General features: G+C 51.0%; 1 protein-coding gene across 1 annotated transcript; it reads left to right on the forward strand.

Moving 5' to 3' along the window:
* Positions 1–1373: 1373 nt before the first annotated feature.
* On the forward strand, positions 1374–21335 carry ASB1 (ankyrin repeat and SOCS box containing 1). The gene is made up of 5 exons (XM_057745779.1): positions 1374–1776; positions 5508–5649; positions 7560–7862; positions 14510–14895; positions 16059–21335. Exons 1-5 carry the CDS (start codon positions 1725–1727, stop codon positions 16184–16186), a joined length of 1011 nt encoding a protein of 336 aa, XP_057601762.1. The 5' UTR covers positions 1374–1724; the 3' UTR covers positions 16187–21335.
* The last annotated feature ends 1850 nt before the right edge of the window (positions 21336–23185 follow it).

The following is a 23185-nucleotide window of genomic DNA, read 5'->3' on the forward strand; positions in this document are numbered from 1 at the left end:
TTGAGTAGTTGTGGCACGCGGGCTCAGTAGTTGTGGCTCGCGGGCTCTAGAGCACAGGCTCAGTAGTTGTGGCACACGGGCTTAGTTGCTGCACGGGTTTAGCAGCTCTGCTGCACGTGGGATCTTCCCGGACCAGGGATCAAACCACTGCATTGGCAGGCGGGTTCTTAACCACTGTGCCACCAGGGAGGTCGCACCATCCTCTACTTTCTGTCTCTGAATTTGACTCCTCTAGGAAACTCATGAGTGGAATGGAACAGTATTCACCTTTGGTGACTGGCTTCTTTCCCTCGGCATGATGTCCTCAAGGCTCCTGCGTACGCATCAGAATGTCCTTCCCTTTGAAGGCTGAATAATATCCCACCGTGTAGACAGAGCACAGGGTTCACCCATTTATCGCTGACGGACACTTGGGTTGTTTCCCGGCTTCTGTGTTTTTCAAGCGCCCAGGTGTTCCGAAGGTGCAGGCTTGGTGGAGGGCCGGCGGCCGGGGCAAGCCCCTGGCTCCCTGGAGGACAGCAGGTGGGCGTCCCTCCGGGTTCCCTGCTGTTATCAAGCCCAGACCGAGTGCAGGAAGCTCCCCTGCCCCAACACGCGCCCCGCAGGGCCTGCAGCCCAGGTGGTGCCGCCCCACACATCCGAGCACTCCTTCTGGGGATACCAACCCCCCGGCCCCCGTGCGGCTCCCCCTACGCCAGCCCGTCCCGTGAGACAGCGCAGGCCAGGCCCGCGGGCCGCACGCACGCTTCCTGGGGGGGTCTCGACCTCACACGCGTCAGGCCGCTGCTGGAGCTCCCATTTCTCCACCTGTAAAGCCTGGAAGCCGCTCTTCGCCGGGCCTCGGCGCCCGCGCCCTGCCCGTCTGGTGGAACCCTCCTCGCCCTCCTCTCCACCGGCTGGGGGGCGTGGAAGGGGCCCCAGGAATGCACGCTCACAACCCGACGCTCAGCACACGCGGTCTGACTTCATCTTAATAAGCGGGCGGGCAAAGGACGTTATCCCTTCGCTCAATGGCTCATTCAGTCCACGGCGTGTGCCAGGCGCCGGGCCGCGACGTGATGGACCCGACCCCCGACTCCGGGCAGGGATCTGGGAGCGTATCCGTCCGAGGCGACGGGAACGTACGCCCCGCCCGCGGCGAGGCGCGGAGCTGCGAGCCCCCCACCTCCGCGTCCACGCTCTCCCGGGGCCGCGGCTGGCCCGCGGCCGGGCGCAGGCCTCGCCTCTCCGGCCGCCGCTCCCCGCGGCCCCGCCCACACCCTCCAGGCAGGAGGCCACGCCCTCCCCTCGGGGGCGGGGCCGGCCCGACCCGCCAGAGTTCCCCGGACGCGCGAGTCAGCCCCGCCCCCCAGGGGCGCTTGGTTTCCCAGCCTGCTCTGCAGCTTCTGTGGGGAGACACCGCCGCGGCGCGTCCGACGGCGCGCGCCCCCGACAGCTCGCACCCCCGAGCGCGCGTCTGCGACAGCGCTCGCCCGGCGCCGCCGCTCGTCCGTCCTCACGTCGCGAGCGAAGCGGGAGGCGGACGCCTCCCCCCCGCCCCCAGCGCCCCGCGAGAGGCCCCAGGAGCCCCTGAGGCGGGCGCGCGCTCGCCGGAAGCCGTGCCCCCGCCGCGGCCCACCGCCTGAGGCGCCGGAAGTGGTCGCGGCCGCGCGGCTTCCGGTCGGCTGGGCGCGCTCGGGCCGGGGCGGCGGGGGCGGCGGCGGACGGTCAGAAGGCCGGAGCCCATGGCGGAGGGCGGCGGGCGGGCTGGACCCGGACCCGGGCCGGGGCCCGCAGGTAACGTGCGGGCGGCCGCCGGGCCGTGGGGCGGCGGGGGCCCGGGGGCGCTGCGTGTGGGCCCGCGGCCGGCCGGGGGTCGGTCAGCGCGGCTCGCGGGGCGCCCCGCTGCCCGGCTTTGCGAGAGCAGCGTCGCGCCGATTCCCGCCCGGTGCCTGCCAGCCGCTGGCCTGTAGGGTTGGAGGGGATCGCGCCCGTGGAGAGAGGGCCTGGGTCTCCTTCCAGCTCTGAGCGCAGCGGCCGGGAACGCCCCCGAGGTCGGCCCCGGCAGGGCGGGTGCCCTCGCCCCGTCCTGGCATCGCCCCCCTCCCCCCCCCGCACAGGCAGGGGACAGCGATCGCGCCGCCCCCAGCGAGCTGTCAGTGACACAGCAGGTCCGGAGGCCCTTGCCCACCGGCACAGGAGGCAGCCCTGGCGTGGTCTGGTTTGGGCGGCGAGAAAGGGTCACGCCCGCTACCCAAAGTAGCCATCTGGCTGAGGGCCTCCACCTTGAAATCTTCCCGCAGCGCACTTGCGAATTTGCGGGGAAGTGCGTTTGCCCGCCTGTGGGAGAGGCTTCCTCTGAACCTTCCAGGGGTGGGGGGTGGGGTTCCCCCCTTGCCTGTTGTCTGAATTTGCCCCGTGTACCAAATGCTTCTGTGTGCTCTGGACTTGACGCGCACATCTGTGTCTCTGGAGAGACACGCCTCCAAAGAGTTTATTAATTAGTAATAAACTTAGAAGGCTATTAATCTTACTCTTAAATGTGCCCAAATTTAAAATACAGTGTTGATTTGGAGACCGGAGCCAGTAGTGCTTTTCATCCCTCCCTCCATCCATTCATTCACCCAGCAAACGATTTATTGAGGACCAGCTGTCCGGTGGACCGGGCTGGGGATACTCCAGTGAAGAAAAATACAAAGAAAGCCCCTTCCATCCTGGGCTTTGGTTGGTACTGACTTTGACTCCAGGGACAGCCAGGACCTGGGACATCATTTCTTGTGAGAGTGTGGGATGGACTGAGAGGTGTTCATGTAGAGGAAGAGGACAGGCAGCTGCTTCCCAGTGTGGAGAAGAGTCTTGTGGCAGGAAGACTGGCTCTGCCCTACATACATTCTTTTTAATACCCAGGTGGTGCTGCTTTATTATTTAGTGTGTTGCAGGTCTGGGAGTAGAGGGGCCACAGTTAAAGCTTAAGTGCTGTGTGGAATAGTTGTGTCGTCGTTGAAGAAGCTGATCAGAAAAATGCAAACTTAAAGTTATCTTGGACCTGGAGCTGGGGAAGAGGAGGCTGCGTTGAGCTGAGCAGGTAGCAGGTTGAAAAGAGGCAAGCAAAGGGAGGCCGAAGGAGAACTTGGCAGAAGTTAGTCAGTCTCCTTACACCTCCTGAATCTTACTGCCCCCTACTTTGAACTTTTTTACTCTGTGGAGTGAAACTGGGATAACTACAGTGGAGGATTGCTATTGAAGGAGGACTGACACGGGGGCCCATGGGGTCCTTGATGCCTGCCTGTTGGTCTGCTGCCGGTCTGGTTGTGGCATGAGCTCAAGTGACCCATGTGTTTGTGACCCCTCACTGCTCTGCCCACCTGCCTGTGGCCTTTGTGCCTTAGCTCTGCCACTGAACTATCCTGGAGTGTAAGGAAGTGTACTCATCACCCTTATTGTACTGTGGCCCAGCCTTGTACACAGTAGGTACCCCAAAGAGATTTGATGTGAATGTAAAAAGCACTTCAGCATTGGAGAGAGTCCACCTGTGGCAGGGCCACACGCTGGGACAGCTGGCACGATGGGGGCTTGAGTGCTTGAGTGAAGACAGTCTAAGTCCATGTTCTTTCCTTGTGCAGAGGTATGTGTAATTATGTTTATAAAACTCTTAATTATCTAGAGATATTTTGGGCTCCAGTGTGAGGTGAAGAACTCAATTACAGTTGACCTTTGACAACACGGGTAGGGGTTGCCAACCCCCTACAGAGTCAGAAGTGCCCATATAACTTAACAGTTGGCCTTCCATATTCGAGGTCCTTCATCTAAGAATTCAGCCAAGTGTGGATTGTGTAGTATAGTATGTATTTAGTGAAAAAAATACACGTGTAGGTAGACCCATGTAGTTAAGACCATGTTATTCAAGGGTCAGCTGTAGGTATCTAATTGCACAAATTTGCTGACTGCAATTGACCACTGAACAACTTGGGGGTTGATCTGCATATAACTTATAGTCGGTAACCTGCATCTGAGGTTCCTGGGCGTCTGTGAATTCAACCAGCCACAGACCATGCAGTATTGTGATATTTACTGTTGAAAATATCTGCATGTAAGTGGGACCCTGCAGATGAAACCTGTGTTGTTCAAGGATCAATGGTACTTGTTCTAGTCCATTCAGGATGTAATAACAGAATAGACTGGATGGCTTATAAACAACAGAAATTTATTTCTCACAACTCTGGTGGCTGATAGGTCCAAGACCAAGGCACTGGCATATTTGGTATCTGGTGGGGGCCCGCTTCCTGGTTCATAGGCAGCTGTTTTCTTGCTGTGTCCTCACATGGAGGAGGGGGTCAGGGAGCTCTCCGGGGTCTCTTATAAGGGCACTGATCCCATTCATGAAGGCTCCACCCGCATGACCTCATCACCTACTAAAGGTCCTACCTGTTAATAATCACCTTGGGGGTTAGGACTCCCAGTGTTTTATTTGGCAGGACATTTTAGGGACACAAACGTTCCATTTATAGCAACGCCTCCTCCCATTCCGTGCTGATTTTGATGCCCCTTTCTCACACATTAAGTTATTTATACCAAGCTCTTTTCTGGGCAGTTGATTGTTTGATTTATTTATCTTTTTATTCTGAGGAGAGAGAATTTCTATTATTCAGTAGGGTAGATCTCTTGTCACACATACTAAAAAAACAAAAAGTGATTCTTGTTTTTATTTACAAATAAACTTTTAGAATGTTTTTGTCACATCTCATATAAAGACCCCAAAGAGATTTTTTGTTAAACCTCTTCATTTACTTGGTATCACTTAAAATTTTCCTAGCATTCGCCCCCATTCAAGTACACAGTATGGTTTTCACCATTTATCCTAGTCTTGTTTTTCACTTTTCTAGTTTTCACTATATAGGGCTGGCTTTCTATTCATATGCATGTATTTAAGTTTCCCTTGTAACTGAGGTGCAGCTCGTATTCAGAAAAGTGCATCCATCTTAGCTTACCGTCAGCTGTGTGGCTCGCGGGGACTGCCTTGTGGCGAGGCCGTTACCCAGATCACATGGCAGTCATTCAAGATACAGGTAGCAGTGTTTTTCTGGCTATTGAGTTTTCCCAAGTTCAAGTGTGTTTTTGTAACGTAGCAGCTGATTAAGTGGTTTTTTTTCCCAATACTAAGACATTCTTGGAATAAATTAGGAAAATTTTAAGGTGACTTGTTGGATACAGATTTTAAATTTCACTTTGTTAATGTTTTGTTTAGGATCTTCTCTCTTAGGTAGGCTTGGCTATTATCCCCCACCCCACCGAAGTGTTAAAAATTATATTCTTCCCAGGTTTGGTGTCAGGAATGTGCTAGCTTCACTGAGGAAAACTTTCGACACTTTTCTGGCTCTGGAAGTTTCTGGAGCTAGGAATGATGTAATCTTGAGAGTCTGAGAGCACCCGTGTTGCGGGGGAGGCAGGGCTGGTGGCAGAGGGCGCCCCGCGTGGCTGGCTCTGTCAGGGCTTCCCTGAGCTGACAGGTGCCCCTCTCTTCAGTGCAGGTCCTAATCTGAAGGAGTGGCTGAGGGAGCAGTTTTGTGACCACCCGCTGGAGCGCTGTGAGGACACGAGGCTTCATGACGCAGCCTACGTGGGGGACCTCCAGACCCTCCGGAGCCTGTTGCAGGAGGAGAGCTACCGGAGGTGAGCACTGGTGCCCGCCCCGGGGTGCCTGTGGCTTGGCTGTGGGTCTGCACAAAGCTTAGGCTCGTGAGCCGTGAGGGAGGCACCGTGGTCTCTGGTCTGCAGGTGGAGGCCCTGAGGCTTTCTGGTTTCGGAGGATGGGGAAAGGGGACTGAGAGAAGCATGGTCAGACTCGTAGGCGACAGCCAGGTGGCGAGGGCGGGGAGACCCGAGTTCAGGTCCAGTTCTGTCATTGACCTTTATGTTTTCCAGCAACTTCTGGTGCTCTCTGGGCATCAGCTTCCTTGACGTTTCCCTTGATGACAGCATCATTACTGTCTTCAACAGTGGCCCTGCCCCCTCGTGAGCCTCATCTGGCTCTTTATCCGAAGCCAAATACATAAATTCTCCTGTCATTATTGCATCGTTATCCCCCTTTGGGTCCAGACTTCTTGACGGACCAAACCTGTACAGCATTCCTGACCTGCTCTCCTCTGGCTTCTCAGATCCTCAGTCGCCTGCCTCCAGGCCTGAGGCTCAGCCTCTGGCTAGCTCTTTCATCACCCAGGGATATGTTCCTTCTGTTGCAACGCCCCGCCTGTCGCCTGGCCACATCCTGCTAGTTCCTCCAGACCAGCTCAAGCGCCTCATAGCATCGGAGTCTTGCCGTTCCTTCTCCCCACCCTGCCTGCTCCCCGTGTGTCTAAGATTGGAGTCTCAAGTAGACTTGAAACTCACCTGCAAACAGAAACTCCTTCAGGCTCTTTCTGTGTTTCTGCTTCCCCTTCAGGGCTAGGATGACAGTGAGTTGATAGAAGAAACGCCTGTGTATTGATAATGAAACTTATACCACTTTTTGTGGATAGTTCCCAAGAAAAGGATTTCTGTCATTACAGGAATAGGTTTCTTTCTCCTCTCCCTTCTCATATCTTAGCGTTGTTTCATTAGAACGGGTGTTCCTGTTAAAAAAGGTCCACACATCCAGAAGGGATCGTGGTAAAGAGAAATTAGATGGATTGCGCCTGAGTATTTCATATGAAAGACTCGAGTCCAGAGAAAACCTTAAATTTGCAGATACAACAGTAGAATAAAGTAGAGTTAAGCTAGGTCTTAAGTCAAGTATCTTCATATTACTTTTTCAAGTATTGTTTTTCTTCTTGTACTTGGGTTCACTGACTCTCCAGTTTCTTGATGATATTTTCCTATTGCTGTGTATTTCTTTGGTGGTGAGTCCTTGGAGCGTTCTTTGGCCTCCTTGGCCAGTGGGAGCTAGTTCACAGCTGAAGGAGGAACCCTGACCCGCTGCATATTTCTGGGTCACTGCTTTAGTGATCTGGATTCCTCCGCTTTATTCAGAGCTGCGCTGGGAGCTTGAGGTGAGGAGCCTCAGCTGGTGACGTGGAGTGTCTGTGCCCTGCAGAACCATGGCATTCCTTGATGGGGCGTCTCGGCCTGATTGTCACTTGCGATGAGGGCCGGGCCTGGACGTTTCTCTCTGCTGCTGTTGGCCAGGAGTGTAGTGATTCCTGCAGGCTGTCATTTGCTCAGGCCTTCACAGGTGGTAGCTGGTGAAAAGGGGCTTTGGGACTCTGACCCAGGTTCCCAGCAGGTGTGCTGTCCTCCGTCCTGCGCTGCCTCCCTGGACAGGCAAAGAGCTTGGACTGCGAGTCAGGAAGTTGGAGATCGTAGCTCCAGTGCTCCTCCGGTTTCCTCATCTGTAGAACAGGCCGCTTCATTGCCTGTCTTGCCACAGGCATGGACCCAGCAGGGTGGGTGTGTGAAAGCATTTCATGAAGCAGAGCACCTGGAAGCGTTATTAACGCAGGCGCTGCCCTCCTGCTTCCCATCTCAGGGGCCTGCCCGAGAGGAGGCGCAGCGGCCGGCGGGTCTCCCCGTGCCCTCACAGCCTGGCTCCCTGTGCTCTCTCTCAGCCGCATCAATGAGAAGTCAGTGTGGTGCTGTGGCTGGCTCCCCTGTACGCCCCTGCGCATCGCGGCCACCGCAGGCCATGGGAACTGCGTGGACTTCCTGATCCGGAAAGGGGCTGAGGTGGACCTAGTGGACGTGAAGGGACAGACGGCCCTGTACGTGGCCGTGGTGAACGGGCACCTGGAGAGCGCCCAGATCCTCCTCGAAGCTGGCGCCGACCCCAATGGAAGCCGGCACCACCGCAGCACCCCCGTCTACCATGCCTCCCGAGTGGGCAGGGCGGACATCCTGAAGGCCCTCATCAGGTCAGTACTGCGCAGGCTGGGCCACCATCTTCCTGCGACGGCCACCACGGAGAACACAGCTGTGTCTGCAGCTTCCTGCAGCCACGTTCTCATTTTTCTGTATTTGCTTTTTATTCTCTCTCAGATTAGACTTGTTAGAGGTTTTGCCTATTTTGGTACTCTTTTTCAAGAGCTTCTTAGCTTAATCAGTTCTCTTATTTTTTTACTTATTGTATTTTATCTTTATTTTTTCCTGTTTTCCTTAATTTTACTTTATTTTTTTCCCTTAAAAAAAAAAATTTATTTATTTATTTATTTGGTTGTGCTGGGTGTTAGTTGCAGCAGGCGGGCTCCTTGATTGTGGCAAGTGGGCACCTTAGTTGCAGCATGTGGGATCTAGTTCCTGACCAGGGATTGAACCCAGGCCCCCTGTGTTGGGAACATGGAGTCTTAGCCACTGCACCACCAGGGAAATCCCTCCTTAACTTTTTGAGGTGCATGCTTATTCATTTTTTTCTTATAATAATGTAAACTTTCAAGATTATTAATTTACCTTTGTCTGTAGCTTTGGCTATGTCTACTAAGTTTTTTTCTCATTTTTTGAGTTGATGTGATTGAAGTTGATTTCCTCTTTGTTCCTATACTTATGGAGGAGAAAGTTTTAATAAAAGCTTTTGTGAACTTCTAACTTTATTATATTGTGCTCAGATAATACAGGCCATATAATTTCCATTTTGAAGGTTCTTTGGGCTTTTTTAAAATTATTTTTTAACATCCAGCTACCGATGTGTGGATATGCTTGTAACAAAGTACATAACCACAGGGTTCATGTGCGTAGTGCAAGGTGGTGGCCTCAGCGATGTTATTTAGAGTCCCTCTCTCTTTTTTTTCTTTACATTTTTAACCACTGGATCTGCCCCCAATTCAGAGAAGTGTATTAATCTCTAGTTACTATTGTGGCTTGTCAGTCTCCCCTTGTGTTTCTAGTATTTTGCTGACTCTGTTCTGGTGCTGGTTGGGCTCCTGAAAGTTCTTGCTTGTGGGTTGGGCCCTTTATCAAAACAAAAGGAAACCGCTGGTCTCCTTAGGGCTCATTTATGTAGCATTCGTAACTTTTAATCTTAGTGGGTTTAAGTAATTCTTTGTGTGCTCACTTTTACTGTTTGACTGTCTGGGATTCTTTGTTTTTTAATACAATTAACATTAGTGCCCTAGCTGAAGTTGGGTCTGTTTCTATTATCTTTCTGTGTCTTAACTGTACCTTTATTTTATATCTTTGTTCCGTAATCTGTGTTTGCTTTCCCTTTCTGTTGTTTTAGACGGTTTAGGGTCTTATTTTAATTGTACTAATGGTTACCTTTTTAAATATTTGAACCCGATTGCATTTTCAGTCCCATGTCTCCAGTGACTTCTTTCTACCAAAGATGCTTCCCCACTGCGTTGCTCTGGAGGCAGTTTGTTCTGTTGTTGGCATGAGTGCAGTATAGGTAGCCGGTTGTTGGTGTGGGAAAGTATTACAGGAGAGGATTACAGTGTTGTTCCAGGCCACAGTGGGGGTGTTCTGAGGAGCAGGGACCTGGCATCCCCCTCACCCAGTGCAGAAACATAGTTTTTAAATCAGTTACTGAGAATCTATTTATTATATCAAAAGGTTTCATGTATTAAATGGCTGTGGAATTGGCTTTTGGAAAGATAATTGAGGGTGATATGGTTATTATACTAGAGAGTGATAAAGATGTGATTTTTTTTTCCTCTTCTTTTTAAAGATTTCTAGCCCAATAATCTAAGCCACCTCAGTCTCATATCTTTGCATCCTGGAGAATGTAAGTCATTAATTTGGAAATGTTTTTCAGTAGGATCAATCCGTGAAATTTCTTCTTGGTTCCAGAAATCCCATTGGGCATTTCAGTCAATTCATAATGCACAACTGCTTTGAATTAACTGCAGGCTTGACTTTCACATACATTTACAGATGCCATTCTGGAGAAAACGTTATTAAGACATTTTATTCCCACGTTGGAGCACAGGGCATTATTTTTACAGTGAGGTACCAAGAGCATATATTATCCTATTGAAAAGTTTTCTGTATTCTGAATTACCAGATATTTGACTTTGGAAAACGGGGTTAAGTTACTGAACAGATGATACAATCTAAACACAACCTAAACTCAACTCCTGTCTTCCCTGTGTCATTGTTCCTCATAGGCAGGGCCCTCTTCTGTCACTGTTGTGATTTTGGGGTCCCTCTGCAAGTGATCTCCATTTTGTCACTTCTGAGTCCCTTGATATATATTACTGATGTTTCTTTAAAAAGGTAAGGAGTAGTATTTATGTGTGAAAGTTATATTGATTTTTTGAGTTGTCCCAGTGGTTCCTTGCCAGTGATATTAAAAGCAGTAGGGGAATTTTGGAAAATATTCAGGGTTAAAATTAACTGGATCCCATCCAGTATATTTTTATGAGTGGATGAAGGGCTGTCTTTCCCACAGCTCAGCTAATACCAGATTGTCATATTGCCCAAAATTACAAATGTTCTGGAAGACACATCCCTAAGAATACAGAGGAAAAGAAAAAAATCATTGCTTGAAATCTGGTTCTCTTAATTGGTTGAGTGTTTGAAATGAAATACCGGTTTCTGCTTGGCTTAGTATGTGTAGACGCGTCTCTTGTCACTCCCAGGGTATCTTGGAGAACATGGGATACTTGCACCTGCAGGGGCTGATGGTGCTACACGGCAGCAGTGGGGAAGCGATGGTCTGTGTGCCGCCCTCTCTCTTCCTCAGCCCTGGGCTGCTCACAGGCAGCAGTGTCACTTCCAGGGGGCAGTTCCTTTGCATGCTTGGAATAGTGCTGAAGAGACAGATGATGAGACATGATTGCCGGCTGGGAGTGTTGGCCAGCTATTTTTATTGACATGGAAATGACGCTCTTCCCTCTGTCCTGGACCCCTGCACGTCAGGCCACATCATCATCACCTCCTAATTCAGATGACATATGTGATGACAAACTTTGTGAGGCATTGCAGGACTGTCTAGGGCAATGGAAGCTCAAGTGCACAGGTGCTGACTATCTAGGGTTTACTCAGGTTAGAGTCGGGTAATGCCTCTTGGGCAGCAGTCTCACAGACGTGAGGCTGTATGCTCTTCTCATGACATCCTCTCAGGTTGCACACGATCTCAGTTGGTTCCAGTACTGGTGATGTACTTTCATCTTTTGATTAAGATGGTGTCTGCCAGGTATCTCCAATGTAAAGCTGCTCTTTTTTTCCCCTGTAATTAACACATATTTTTGTGGCTAGGTACTTTGCAACCATGTATATATCCTATTGCTCATCAAATTTTTAATTTATTCATTTATTTATGTTAGACTCATGATTTCCTGTGGGGTTACAATTATTCTAGGCTCATAAGTATTTTGTCTGATTCAGCCCTGGAATTAGTCATTTCTCTAAGGAGTCCTGGTTTCTTTTTGTGGTGAAAGATGTTTAAAAGCCAAGATCTGGACACTAGGAGTGCTTACTGCTTATGAGGTGTCGCTGTTTCCAGGTCCTCTGACTGGACAGAGCCAAGGTTACATATGCATGTTTCCACCTACATTTTTCAGTCTGTTATACGTTGGCCGTTCAAGAGTTCACCCTGATGCCTCTAATCTAGTCCAGCACCACCGGGTTCGTCCTACTTTTCTCCCCTTCCAAATTTATTATTCTTTTCTGATACTGAGAGACCTGGTTCCCCTTGCCTTTAGCATGTCCCCCATATGTAACCAGTCTCCTAGGTTGCTGCCTCTCCCACGCATGCCTCCTCACCCCCTGGGGGCTCTACCACCCACGCCAGGCAGCATCCTGCGCAGGCGCCCTCTTTCCTTGGCCAGGACGCTCACACTTTGAGCCAGGTCACCTTCCCTGCTGTAGTCAGCAGCCTCTGCTTAGCGTAAATGACCCGATTGGTAGTTTGTGCTTGGCTTGGGAGAACTCTGCATGTCCCATAGAAAGCCATATATTTGGGCATCCCTGGGTGCAGGGGCAAGGGCAGGTCCCTTGAGGGGATCCTGAAGGCTCTGCCTGTAGAGTTGTTTAGAGATTGGCTCTGGTGGAGAATGAGGCTTCCAGGTTGGGCAGCTCCTGTATCTGCCCGTGTGAGATGCAGCCTCACATCTGGGCTCTCTCTGGAATCAGGAGAGGAGAGCTCCTGGACGGCCAGCTGTAGAGATTAGCTCAGGGGCTGTCGTGAGTGCTCCCACCTCTGGGGGCTGCGCGGAGCTGCCCTGCTGTGCTTCCTGTCCTGGGTCTTGGAGGTGAGTCTGATGATGGACACAGTCTGGCTGCTCCGGGTGTTCAGTGTGGCTGAAAAGAAGAGCCACCCTGGCGGGCAGGACAGGATGGTGCCACCTGGATACACAGTTGGGTTAAAGTGTTTCTTTTTGCTTTTAATTTTCAGGGATTGTTGTTTAACTTTTTACAGTGTATATTTACTTGATTCCAAAGTTATATCTATAAAACAAAGTATATTGAAAGAAGTCTAGCTTCTGTCCTCATCAGCTTCATCCCTGCCCTGTAGATAACGATTTAAAAAGTTTTGTGGTTCATCCTTCCATTATTAAAAAATAGGCAGGTACGCGTGTGTGTCTGGGTGCTGTGTGTCTGGGTGCGTGTCATGTACATGCTGGTATTGCAGCCTCCTCCCCAGGATAAACAGTAGCCATCTTCACTCTCATCACCCTGCTTTTCTCACTTATCAGTGTGTCCTGGAGGTCATTCCAGAGCTGTACTTAGCACTGCTGCTTGTTCCCAGGTTCCTTTATGTGGATGGCCACAGTTCATTCCATCAGCCCCTCTTGATGAATCTGTGGGTTGTTTCCTGCCTTCAGCGATTCTGGTTACTGTTTTAATGAATTGCCTTGTGTGTACATTTTTTCAGAGTTTTGCAAATGTATCTTGAGAGTAGCTTCCAGGAATTGTGGTTGGTGAGTCAGAGGGTATACGCATATGTAATTTTGCCCGCTATTACCAGACTTCCCTCTGTAGGGGTTGCTCCATTTTGCATGGCCCCTTTTTCTTTAAAGTCCTGTCAATAAGCTTTTGGATTTTTCCCAGTCCCATAGGTGAGAAGTGATGTCTCCAAGTAGTTTTAATTTGCATGTCTGTTGTGAGTGAAGCTGAGCATCTTTTCATCTGGTTAAGAGCTATTTGCATGTGTCTGTATCCACATCTAGCTCATTTATCTATAGTTGTTGATCTTTTCCTTTTAGAAGGTCTTTATATATTAAGGATGTCAACCCTTTGTAATATTTCCCCCAATTTTTCACTTATTGTTTTACTTACGCTGTTTTTTTTGCCATGCAAAAGTTTTCCTTTAATTTTCATGTTAAAAACTTTGATCTTTTCCTGTTTGATCTTCCAAATCAACTTTATAGTCAACTTATGTAACTCCAGGGATGTTATTTTTATGTATTTATATTTATAATCAACTTATTTAAGAAGGGTATAATTCATTTGTATAATAAACTTAGGGAAGATGACATCTTAATGAAGTTGAGTCTTCTTATCTAAGACTATGGTGTGTCTTTCTGTTTCCTTAGGTCTACTTTGTGACTTTCAGTAGTATTTTATAATTTTCCTCATGCAAATTTTGGACATTTACTGTTATGTTTATGCTTAGATATCTCACTTTAAAATTAATTTTGCTATCAGAAATGAAGTTTTTCATTTTATCTTTCAGCTTGTTTTTGTATATATGAAGGCTATTGGTTTAAAACTTGCTACTTTAATAAATTCTCTCATTGCTTGTTAATTGTATTTTTATTATTTAAGGCTTTCCAGGTGTAGTCATGTCCTCTGTAAATAGGAAAAGTTTTACCTCTTCCTTTCCAATTATAATCAGCTAATTGCTTTCTTTTGTCTAATTGCACTAATCCTTTTTTAAAAAATGCCTTTAAAAATAGTGGGCCAGGAAGTGGGACCGTGTACCTTGCTGAGCTGCTGCTTGGGTTTCCCCGTTTGGTGAGATGCTGCCTTCTGGGTTGAGGAAATGTTTTTTATCACGTTAAGGAAATATCCATCACTTTCTATTTTATTAAGTATTTTTAACCATGATACGTGTTGAGTTTTGTTTTATGCCTTTTTTTTTTTTGCATCTATAAAGATAATCATGGATTTTCCCTTTGATTCTATGAATGTGATGGATTGTGTTGACAGTTTCTAATGTAAGAACTACTCTTGGAAGAACCCCAGGAGGTCATTGTACGTTGCTTTCTTAATGTTTTTAGATTCTCTTTGCTAACGTTTTATTGAAGGTTGTTAAGTTGACACTCAACTGCAGTGAGTTGGTAGTTTTCCTTTATGGTGTGGCCTTTGTCAGGTTTGGAGGTTATTGTTTTGTTAATTTCATAAGATGAATTTGGAAGTTTTCCTTCTTTTTCTTTGCTTTGAAATAGTTAAAATAGTCTTGGGATTGTTGGATCTTCAAAAGTTTGAAAGAATTCCCTTATGAGTTTTTTTGTGTGAGTGGATTCCAAGGTTCCTAACTACTGTGGTACCTGCTGGAGGTCACAGGACCACTGTGACCAAGGGACTCTCCGGTGCTCCCAGCACTCCTGGAGTTAGACCGTCTCCGCAGGATGCCGTGGGGGATGTGTTGACTGCGGTGGCCTGACTGTGTGTCTCCCTGCAGGTATGGGGCTGATGTCGATGTCAACCACCACCTGACTCCTGATGTCCAGCCCCCTTTCTCCCGGCGGCTCACCTCCTTGGTGGTCTGCCCCCTGTACATCAGCGCAGCCTACCACAACCTCCAGTGCTTCAGGCTGCTCCTGCAGGCTGGGGCGAACCCGGACTTCAACTGCAACGGCCCTGTCAACACACAGGGCTTCTACAGGGGCTCCCCCGCCTGCGTCATGGACGCTGTCCTGCGTCACGGCTGTGAGGCGGCCTTCGTTAGCCTGCTCGTGGAGTTTGGAGCCAATCTGAACTTGGTGAAGTGGGAATCCTTGGGCCCAGAGTCGAGAGGCAGAAGGAAGGTGGACCCTGAGGCACTACAGGTCTTTAAAGAGGCCAGAAGTAAGTGGCCTTAGTTCAACTCTGACTGGCAGTCTCTAAGTTAATTGAGTGAACCAAGTTGTAGCAATGAAAAAACACAAACAGACCATCTCCAGCTAAGCGCTTGGTGAAAACCTTCAGTGAGGACTAGGGGTTTTCTGGAATGGTCTTCCAGATTGGTCTTCTCTTTTTAAATTCCTAGACACCAAGAGTTAATACCAAGAAATCTATAAAAGTCCATGTTCTCTTCACCCCTTTTCTCTGCTTTGTGATCCCAGATTCTTGCGCTTGTATGTTTACAGCTTTTAAGTGTTTGCTTTACAACAAACCGCAAGCCCTTCCTTCTCCAGGGCACCTCCCTTCCCCGTCTTCAGTTCCTCTCCAGTGCTATGCTCCTGTATTGTGTGCTGCGTCTGATTTTTGTTAGAATAAAGTCTACAGTTTGCTCATGTGGGAATAAGGATTTTGCCACTGAATTAAGTTGCCGGCCAGGGAGTTTGCAGTGGATTGGAGGCTTTGTCTTGTAATTCTCTCTCTGGGACTCGCAAGTTGACCCTGTGTGCCCTCTGGGCTGCCCACACCTGGCCGCTTTCCCGCCTAGGGCTTGAGGGCATCTGAGTGACCATTTCGCCAGTGCCTTACCTCTCACAGAACTTGTGTTTGTTGTGTTCTTGTTGGCTTTCTTTGAACCAGTCATGAAAACCTGCTTCTGTTGAGCGTTCCCCACAAGAGTTGGCTGCTGGTCTGTCGGAGCTGCACTGGTAGAGTTAGGCTGTTTCACAGGCAGAGACGCAGCGAGGCTTTGGTGACCCAGAGCAGAACTGTCAGCCCGCCCTCCTGTATTGCTCTGTCCGTCCCCCTCGGACCCCTTGGAGCTTCTGGATGGGCAGGGGTCGGTGGTCACCCCTGGCGGGGCTTGCACTGGTCAGCTCTGTTTCTGTCTGGGCATCAGCAGAGTTGAGTGGATGTCCCAGGTAACGAAGGTTCCGCTCCTTCCGCGGACGGAGGAGCAGGTAACAAGACCTTCCTCACCAGAGCCTGCTCTCCTCTGACGCTGGGAGGGGGCCGCGTGCATTGGCGCCGTTCTGCCTGTCCTCGCAGCCAGCCTTTGGTCTGTAGACTCAGGGGAGGAATTGGATTAACCTCCCTTCCTCTGTCTCTCCCTTTCTTCCCCCGCCACCCAGGTGTCCCCAGGACCTTGCTGAATCTGTGCCGTGTGGCCGTGAGAAGAGCGCTGGGCAAATACCGACTACGTCTGATTCCCTCGCTGCCTCTGCCGGACCCCATAAAGAAGTTCCTCCTTTACGAGTAGGAGTGCCGAGCAGCGGCCGCTCGCAGTGAGGAGGCGACCCGCCGAGCAAGCTGACGCCGCCTGGCCCCTGTGACCGCGCCCTGTGCTGCTGACCGAACCCCAGCCGGCTGTGCTCGTGGGTTGTGTGTTCCGTCTCAGGTGCTCGGGGTGGCGGGCAGTCCTGGGCTCGGTGTCAGCCGAGGGGCTCATGCAAAACCTAATTTTGTTCTTCCTCAATATCTCTGTTTTGGAAATTAATGAAATGGGCGTTGAAATGTGAGCAAGATCAGGCTGAGGTCGGAGGCCTGCTAACATCCCCAGGAGGGAGAACTAGCACTTTCCAGAACTGTGCTTCTGTGTTTACCTCTCAGCTGGACAGCTTGATGAATGCTGAATGAAAAGGAGTCTTGGTATAAACGTGGAGTACAGAGACGCAGTTCCTGAACTTGCTAGTTGTTGTCCCTGCTCCTGAGGCAGGCGTGTGACGTTTGTCATACACACACCCTTTCCTTGCCACTGCGGTGTTCTCCCCTTGTGGTGGGGGCGTCCTATTAATTGTCTTCGTTCAAGGATGGTTTCCTGGCTGCATGGGTTGGCTCTCCTGTCTCAAGGTCGATACCTGCATCTGTTCGCAGCCTCTTTAGGTAATGCTCAGAGCCCTGCAGCGCTGCGCCTGTCTGACCCCTAACTGTGCCCAGCCTCGTGCCACCAGGTCTCGTGAATCGTGAGTTCTCTGCCATTTCACTTTGGGGAGCTTCCAGACAGCTGATTGACTTCAGGAGGCCCACGCCGAACCAGCCAGTAATTGCCTGCCTCCCTTCAGGCCAAGGGCCATCCAACAGCGTTCACTGCCAGTCCTAGCAGAAGGCAATGCCGCGGCGCCCTCCCCAGGCCCTGTGAGCACCACGGCGTGGGAACTTCAGTCACCTTCTGGGTGCTCCCAGGCTCCAGTTGCTCTGTATTCAGTGGACGAAACATCGGGTGTTTCGTTGCTTGCTCTTCACTGTTGTGGACCTAATGTCTTGGTAGTTGCTCCTAGAACCGAAGGAAGGGGATCGCAGTGAGGTCAGAGGTCTCCCCCCAGCCTCCTGGGGTGGTGGGAAGTGAGAGGAGGGAGTCGGCTTATCAGCTGACAGCTGGGCTGTGGACGCGGCGGTGCAGGTGAGCGGGCGGCAGCCTCTCCAGAGCATCCAGGTGCTGCTCTTTCCAGGGAAGTCACATCTGGCCGTTGGAGGCCTCAGGACTGCTGAGTGGATCCATGGTGATTCTGACCTTTGGAAGTTTGAGAAAAGGGCAGATTTCAAGTCTGTGTTTGAATTTTCTGCAACAAGAGAAACCTAATCTGTAACAGTAGGGGTTTATTTAGTTATTAGCACCATTACGTTTCTCCACCGGCCAGCCAGGCAGTATCTGGTCATCGTCTTGTGTGGCTTGAGGACAGGGTTCTGACCCCCACCTCCTGTGTCACGGAAGGCCGTGTGCTGGACAGCCATACTGGCCCGTGGATGCGTGGCTGAGGTCTGAGGGGAGAAAAGCCGTCAGTGACTCGGAGGGGACGATGTAGCCACTGGACGCTTCACCTTGTTACGAGCCGTGGCTGAGGTGTACGTGTCGGATGGCTTCTGAGGTCCGAGACTGGCGTGCGTGCTGCCCTTCAGGACGGGAGCCTGGTTGTCGGGTTGCATTCAGATCAGAGCTCGGGGTCTGGAGAGGGCCCCTCTTGCACAGTCACTAGAGGCTTCCTGAGAGAGGCGGGGAGCTGTGGGTAGGTGGCTGCTTGCGGCCGTTGCAGCCAGAGCCAAGAGCTGCAGGGGCTCCCGCCCGGGTCGGGCACTAGGTGTGTTCCTGTGGGACTCGTGCTGGCACCCGCCAAGGTAGGGCTGTGGCCAGGCCAGCAGCTGTGGGAGGTCGGGTTCTCCCTGGATCTAAGGAAGGGTTGTATGGAAGCTCAAGCTACCCACCGGTGAACGGGGCCACTGGAGGGGGCTTCGTGTCACTGGGGGTGTGTTAGCAGTGGCTTGTCACCTTCTTAGCTGGGCTGAGAGAGGAGTTTCGGGAATAGTTAGTTCTCCTCACTTTTTTTTGTTTCCAGCTCTTTATTGGAGTGTACTTGCTTTACACTGTTGCGCCAGTTTCTGCTCAGCTCACTTTTAAGCTCTTGCAGCTGCCCTTTGGCTTGGGTTCCCTTTGGGTGCGCCACACTGCAGGCTCACAGGACACTGAGTTTGCCCTGCTGGGTATTTTCTGCAGGGTTCTGTTAGGGACAGAGCCTCCCCAGCCCAGCCCAGCCCTGGGTAGGAGGGTGGCTCTGTTCTCAGACCTTCTGGAAAGCAGCATCTGGGAATGCTGCCAGTGCAGGGGTCCCAGCCATGCCGGTGCAACCGTCAGGCTGCATGGGGGCAAGGGCCCAGGGCTGGCCCAGCAGGGTTGCCCCTGGTGGGTTGCCTGCAGGCTGTTGAACAGAGTGCTGTGCTCTAGGCCTTGGCTGCTGTGGACAGACGGGTGGGGGCTGGGGTGTGGTGGGGGCAGTGTTGATACTGCTGAGAATTCAGCTTTGGCATCCTGGGTGGGGTTTTTGAGTATATTTCCAAAACCCATCAATGTCACATCTCTGTGCGTTTTCCTGTGACTTATGTTATTTATATATTTATTTATTTATGCCCCGTCTTGTTCCAGAAAAGGGTTCAGGGCAGTGATGCTTAGTTTTTGATGTTGTCTTTTGACTTTTGATAAGTTTTCGTCAACATGCACTTGTTAAACAGGTAGTTTTGAAAAGAAACTAATGTTGAATATGTTTCTGGTATCAGGCCTAAGTGCCGTCATTTTAATTTTTTCCCCTTTCCTCCGTGAATTGATTCTTCAAATGCAAGGTTCATACAAAAGCAGAAAGAGAGGAACATGCAGCCAAGGTCAGACTGAGCAAAGGAAGCCCTGCCCTGGAGAGAAGGGCTCTGCTGTGCTTGCTGCCTCCTGCCTGGCCTGGAGCAGGTCCTGTCCCCAGGGAGGCTGTGCTCTCACACGCACGCCTGGGATCTTGCCACGCCTTTTCCGTGGGGCTTTAGTGAGGACACGAGAGAATGTATGTGAAAGCACTTTGCACTTAAGCCGTCCCTGTGACATGTACACTGCTGTCTCTGTGAGTGTGGTCTCTCTTCTCTGTGGATGTGCCTTTGAGGTGATGATGGTGCTGGGCCAGCCTGTGACCTTGGTGGTTGGCAGGGCCTCGTGCCCCAGAGGGTAGCAGGGGTCACGGCACCCACGGCATAGGCCTCCTGTGCAGGTTGGAAGTACAGGGACACACGTTAAATAATACAGGAAGTCAAGTTCATTCAACTTAAAGGGTTGTCTTTTATTCTGAGATTATGTCCTTCCTAATTTGGGTGATAAAATGTCCTCTTATGTAATGAAGGTCATACTAGAGGGCAATATTTTTATTGTTTAAAAACGCTCTTGGTTCCAGAATAAAATGTTAGCTGCCCTTTGTCAAAGCCCAGAACTTCTTTTTAAGTTTGCTAGTCTTTGAAATCCAGCATTGGGACCCGCAGTCTAGCTAGAGTGTATGTTTATGTGCTGAAGAATTCCTCTCAGAGTCTTAAAATAGCCTGCATGTGGCTGAAGGAGAGCCCAGCGCCTCCTCTGCCTGGTGGTCCAAGGACAAGCTCTGGGTCACTGTGTGCGCCCTTAGGAAGTGCGTGCCTGTGTTCTGCCCACGGCAGAGAATGTCCCTGTGGTGATGGGCCTCTCGCCGCCCCTGAGTCCCTGAGAGACACTCCTGGGAGGTTAGTGTGGCCTGCTCAGCGAGGCTGCCCTCACCTCAGGCCTGGGCACCTGAGGCACCCCCGAGGGTTGGCGATGGCGCTGGTGGTGGGCCTTCAGGTGTCGGGGCTGCCGGCTCCTGCCCCTGCCCCCTCGGCTGCCCTCCAGGCACTCAGCGGCCAGTGCCGGGTGGTCTGGATTCCCTGCCAGCTCGGTGCTCCCTCCTGGAAGTGCCACATTTGGCCACATGACCGGTCTCTCCCTTGCTCACTCATGCCTCACTTCCCTTCTCACCACCCCTGCCCCTAGCCCGACTCCCTTGACGTGGAATAAAGTAACTGATATGCGCACGCGTGGTTAGTGGGATCGTGTCCTAGGAGAATCCCGCGGGAGGGATGTGCAGAGTTTGAAGTGCAGCGATGTGCGGAGTATACGCTGTAAATTCTAGGAAGACAGTCTGATGGAGAAGTGAGGCAGGGGAAAGGTGACTTCTGTTGCCTTAACTTGTAATTGCTCAGTGTCTGGAATGCATGGGGATCCTTTCTCTTCTGGGTTGTTTGGATTTCAGTTCTCTCCCAGGCGATGTCCGCGTGTGCATACGTCGAGTTTAGTGCGGTGTTTGTGAGCACGGCTCTCCTGTGTGTGTAGCATCAGTTTGCTGCTGTGATTCAGCCAGCAGTGCCCCTGCTCCGCCCTGCGGTGTTTGCACAGCTCCCGCTGCTTCTGTTTGGTGTTGGGCACGTGAGGTGTGACACTCACTGGGGTCCGTGTGCCTGCACACATGCCCGAGGGAACGCTGACCAGCAGCCCTTGGTTTCTCCGTCCTCCTTTGGTAATGACTGTGTGCCTGCCTGCAGCAGCTGGGACCACGACTGTTCTCTGCACTTGTGTGCCTGGTTAAGAGCTTTTGGAAATATGATGGACATCTTTGATATGTTATTGTAACTTTAATAAATGCTCTATTCTCCTTTAATTCCCAAATGCCTTAATTTTGTGGGCAGTTTATCTCAGTGGATAGAAGAATTGATCATGTGAAATCTTTGTATATGCACTTCAGGTAGAAGCAGCTGGCTCTCTGGAAAGTTTCTAATGATTCACAGAGAAGGGCTTATCTAAAACAGGAGTATTAAACAGCTCTGGGGGACCCTGGTGCTCTGAGGAGGCACCCAGAATGTTGCACAGGTTTAAGCTGATGGGTGAGTGTGCTTTACTTAGTAGGGTTTCTAATTGGAAGAGAGTGTGCCCCTAAAAGTGTCTGAAACACATGGCTTTCAGTCAGGGTGACAGTGTCCCTACAGTGCTCTGTCGGGTGGGAAGGTGGTGGAGACTGTGGGCCCCTGTTCTGTGTGACTTATTCTGACAGTGGGAGGGTGAGGTGTGAAGCTTTGGGAATGAATGAACTAAATAAAGCATTTATTCATCTCTCAGTGACTCCCTCGCATGTCTCTGCATTTGCTATTTCAGATATTTTCTTTGTTCCTCACACCCATCCCCAGACCCCTACCCCCATTCGTACGCCTCTCCTACTCTACGGAAAAATGGCCTCGCTTTACCTCAAAACCAGCTGCATCTGTGTGGCACTGATTGCTGGCTTTCCTTCACTATCCGTCGTCTCTATGATCATAGAACCCACGGTTTTAGCTGGAGACGAGAGTTCTCTGAATAAGGTTTTTCATTTCCCAGACGTCGTACAGCTAGATGTAGCTGTTTACCATAGCTCCTTCCTGAAATCCCATTAACAGTACAGGGAATTTTAAGTTTTTTAAAAAAGCATAAATCCACTAGGTTGACTATAAATAGCAACAAACTTTTGGAACCTCTCAAGAAAATAGATGAATGGTAACTGACTTAGAAATACCTGAGAAAACAACACTGTGAGAAAGAAATGAGAACATCTGCGAACCTGATTTTATCGCACAGCTCCTAGAGGCTTTGGGATTGGCAGTTCCAGGTGCCCCTCGATGTGGACGTGGAAGAGTGAAAGCAGGAGGACTGGCTGAAGGCCACTTCGGGAGCAGTTAGGACTCTCCACTCCACACAGCTGGGCAGCTCTTCCTGCCCCAGCCAGGTGGGAGGCTGGACGTCAGCCTTCCGTAGGGGGAATCCTCAGCTCAGGAGACAGGCCGGAAATAAAGGAGAAAGAGACTTCTTGAGGGGTCTCACCAGCCTAAAAGAAAACACCTGAAGATACCAATACTGAATGTGGCCAGAGAAAATCACACACTTCTACCAGTGGATTCCAGTAAACAATTCAAGAATGTTCTGAGAACGAAGGCTGTGTTTCCAAATTACAAGGACCAGCGGAGTACCAACCACAGCTCCTGACCAGCCACTGCACGTCACTGTGGTTTTCAGAAGGCTGGGGAGAAAAGATGCTATAACTTCTGGAGAGAATAGACAGGACACATGCCAAGTGTCAGGAATCAAAATAGCTTTGGCATCCTCAAATGCCACATTGGATAACAGAGGAATGCGGACCTGTGAGAGTTCTGGAGGAAATGCATACAAAAATCATGCCAAAGACTTGTAGTTTCTTTCAAAATGTACGTTCCCCACACCCTTTCTTAAGAAACTATTAGAGGATGTACTCTTCCAGAACAAAGGAGTAAACCAAGAAAGGAGAAAAGCTGGCGCCCAGGAGCTGTGGAGGCCAGGTGACTCCCGGGGGCACAGTGAGAGCTCCGAGGCGGGCAGCTGTGCCCCGGGCACGGAGGGCACCCAGCCTAGGTGAGGCGTGCGGAGCCGAGGCCCCAGGGAAGCCGTCTCCATTATCACAGTACCTGTTGTCCCAACACGCTGAGCTAGGGTTGGGGTTGGCTTATGGACGAGCACCTTGGAAACCGAGGGCCATAACGCCAAGGAAAAGGGAAAGCTGGGCAGGAAAGAGGGAGCTGTCGCGGGGACACGGGGCGCCGCCGCCGGGGTTGGCGTCCGCACAGCCCCGAAGACGTGCCCCCGCGGCCGGACAGCGCTCCTGGGGGTGGAGGCGGGGCGCTGTGCGCACTCAGTCCCACGGAGCAGGACTCACGGCAGCCACCGGGGTGGCCGCAGAGCCCGGGGCAAAGCCGACGCCCCAGAGAGGCTGGTGAAGGCCAAGAGGGCCCGCGGGCCGCTCAGACCTTGCAAAGGGCCGTCGTACAGATCACGTGACAAGCAGATGTGAGCACTGAGAGCGGATGGACACGGCCCTAGAAAACAGAGCGTGCCTACTTTCAGGAGGTGCCCGGACAGCCACCGGAGCGGCTACCGCCCGGAAGGAAGCGG

The sequence above is a fragment of the Hippopotamus amphibius genome, chromosome 8 (genome assembly GCF_030028045.1).
Source record: "Hippopotamus amphibius kiboko isolate mHipAmp2 chromosome 8, mHipAmp2.hap2, whole genome shotgun sequence".
In the NCBI taxonomy this organism is placed as follows: Eukaryota; Metazoa; Chordata; class Mammalia; order Artiodactyla; family Hippopotamidae; genus Hippopotamus; species Hippopotamus amphibius.